The sequence below is a fragment of the Glossina fuscipes genome, unplaced genomic scaffold, assembly GCF_014805625.2.
Source record: "Glossina fuscipes isolate IAEA_lab_2018 unplaced genomic scaffold, Yale_Gfus_2 82856, whole genome shotgun sequence".
Taxonomy (NCBI): domain Eukaryota; kingdom Metazoa; phylum Arthropoda; class Insecta; order Diptera; family Glossinidae; genus Glossina; species Glossina fuscipes.
The window spans coordinates 35,631-38,072 of NW_024004725.1; the positions used below are offsets into that span (position 1 = coordinate 35,631).

A 2,442-nucleotide genomic window follows, 5' to 3' on the forward strand; every position below is an offset into this window, starting at 1 on the left:
TTCGCCAAGTATGTAGACCACCTTTGAGCAAAGGCAATAATGTGAGCTAACGCACAGTGGTTCAGCTTCACGTCAGTGATTTTCTAATTGTTCTTAAATGCAAGTTCAATTATTTGCTTTGCACGCATATAGGTTTTGTTCATTGTTACTTAATTTGTCGTGATTGACTTTCCTAACATGTTGTGGACGGCTTTTTTATTTCATTTTCTTCACCTTGTGCTTGTTTTTATCAGATGGTTTCTTTTGCTGATTCTGTTCACTTTCTGTTAGACTGTACTGCTACTGAAGCTTTATTTGAAATTAAAAAACAAAATTCTAACTTACTTCCTGCAATGAGATAACTGTGCGATGAGACAGACAGCTACAAAGAAATCACCACTTTCAAGTACCGCCACAGCAGTAGGTTTACAAAATTTAGTGTCTGTTGTTCCTGGGCTAAAAGCTTTACCCAAAACCAATAGTGGCTTCTCCGGGAATCCACGAGGCCCGAACTTGAAGACTTGGTGTAAAGCCACATCAGTAATCCAAACATTATCTTCTTGATCTATACTTAATCCATGGGGCATATAAAATCTGGAAGCATAAAATTTTACCGTTTGTGTAAGTTGTAGATAAACGCACACAACTTACAAATTTTTACCCCATTCATAGACTAATTTTCCCGTTTGGCAATCTAAAGCCAAGACAGTACTATCCCCACATACTGGGCCCCTTTATTTCAAAATTTAAACAGGCAAGCGGCTATAAAGCGCTATACGAACATTAGATAAAAATGTTACCTCTTTCTAAGGAAATTGTATTATTATATATTTTTGATGTTAAAGATGCACCTCGCACAGGTAGGCCGGTCGTCGAAAATGTCGATAAAATCGGAGAAATGATCGAAGTTGATCGGCATGTTAGCAGTCGTAACATCGTCCCGGAGCTAAAAATCGACCATAAAACAGTTTTAGACCATTTACACAAAGCTGGATTCAAAAAGAAGCGCGATGTTTGGGTGCCACACCAATTAAGCCTTGGCCAAAAGGAATGAAATAGACCCATTTCTTAAACGGATGGTGACTGGAGATGAGAAATGGATCACATACGATAACCCTGTGCGAAAACGATCGTGGTCAAAGAGCGGTGAAGCACCTCAAACGGCCAGGAAGGTTTTGCTATGCATTTGGTGGGACTGGAAGGGGATTATTTATTATGAGTTGCTTCCATATGGCCAAACGCTAAATTCTGATCTCTACTGTCAATAACTGGACTGTTTGAAGATAGCGATTGACCAGAAACGGCCAGAATTGGCCAACAGGAGAGGTGTCGTGTTCCACCGGGACAACGCTAGGCCACACACATCTACAGTGACTCGCCAGAAACTTCGGGAGCTTGGTTGGGAAGTTTTAATGCATCTGCCATACAGTCCGGGCTTTGCACCAAGCGATTATCATCTTTTTCTTGCATTGCAAAATTTCTTTAATGATAAAAAATTGGAATCTAGGGAGGATTGTGAAAAACGACTACTAGAGTTTTTTACAAATAGAGACCAGGACTTCTATGAGAGAGGCATTTTGAAGTTACCTTTAAAATGGGAACAAATCATACAACAAAACGGTGCATATTTGACCCAAATCGGACAATCCGAAGCATGTTAAATAAAGTCATGAAGTTCATATAAAAATAATGGATTTCTTTTTCCCCAAACTAATATATGAGTGACTCAATGAATATAGATTTCAAAATCTTTAAATTTCAATTGAATCTTTTTTTCAGACGCTATGTTTTCTGACTATCTTGAATGACCATCTATATATTGTTATTTATCTTTATATAAATTTGCTTCTTTTATATCGTCTCTCTTGTTTTTCTTTTTATTTTTATTTTTTTTTTTTTTTTATATGTATATATATATATAACCCTCGTATGGGGTGTGCACTTTTAATAGGGATGCAAGCAATGCTCTCTAAGCCAAAGATTTTATTGTTACTCTCTTTTATTATTGTTCAGAACCGAACACGAATAAAATCTTGGTTCTCCGAGAACAGTGCTTGCATTACATTTCGGTAATAAAAAAGATATTACTTATAAAAAAAATGTTACAAATAAATGTATTAATAATAAGAAACTCCCGTGCTTTAGCTGAGCACGGCGTGGGTGTGCACCTGAGGTTCCGTTTCCCCCCGATTACTTTTCATGGACCCCACAACAAATGACTTCTCCCCCCTCCTGAACAGTCGACCCCTGTTGTGTTTTAAATGCACGATTTGGTGGGCGTACCGCTCAAGAACCCCCCCCCCCCCCCTTTTATTGCCGCCCTGCCCAACAGATCCACGCCGTAGCGACATAACTGCGATAACAGTTTGGCGAAGCCCCCCTTTTATTGCCGCCCTGGCCAACAGATCCACGCCGTAGCGACAGAACTGCGATAACAGTTTGGCGAGCCCCCCTTTTTATTGC

At 39.3% G+C, this 2,442-nt stretch overlaps 1 protein-coding gene across 1 annotated transcript; it reads right to left on the reverse strand.

Annotated features, from left to right (window-relative positions):
- Nucleotides 1–324: 324 nt before the first annotated feature.
- Nucleotides 325–713, reverse strand: LOC119644057 (peptidyl-alpha-hydroxyglycine alpha-amidating lyase 1-like; the record flags this gene model as incomplete). Its single annotated transcript, XM_038043583.1, has 2 exons — nucleotides 631–713; nucleotides 325–573 (listed from the first exon to the last, which is right to left on the reverse strand). A coding segment is annotated over exon 2 (242 nt), but the record flags the coding sequence as incomplete, so codon positions are not given.
- Nucleotides 714–2,442: the final 1,729 nt, after the last annotated feature.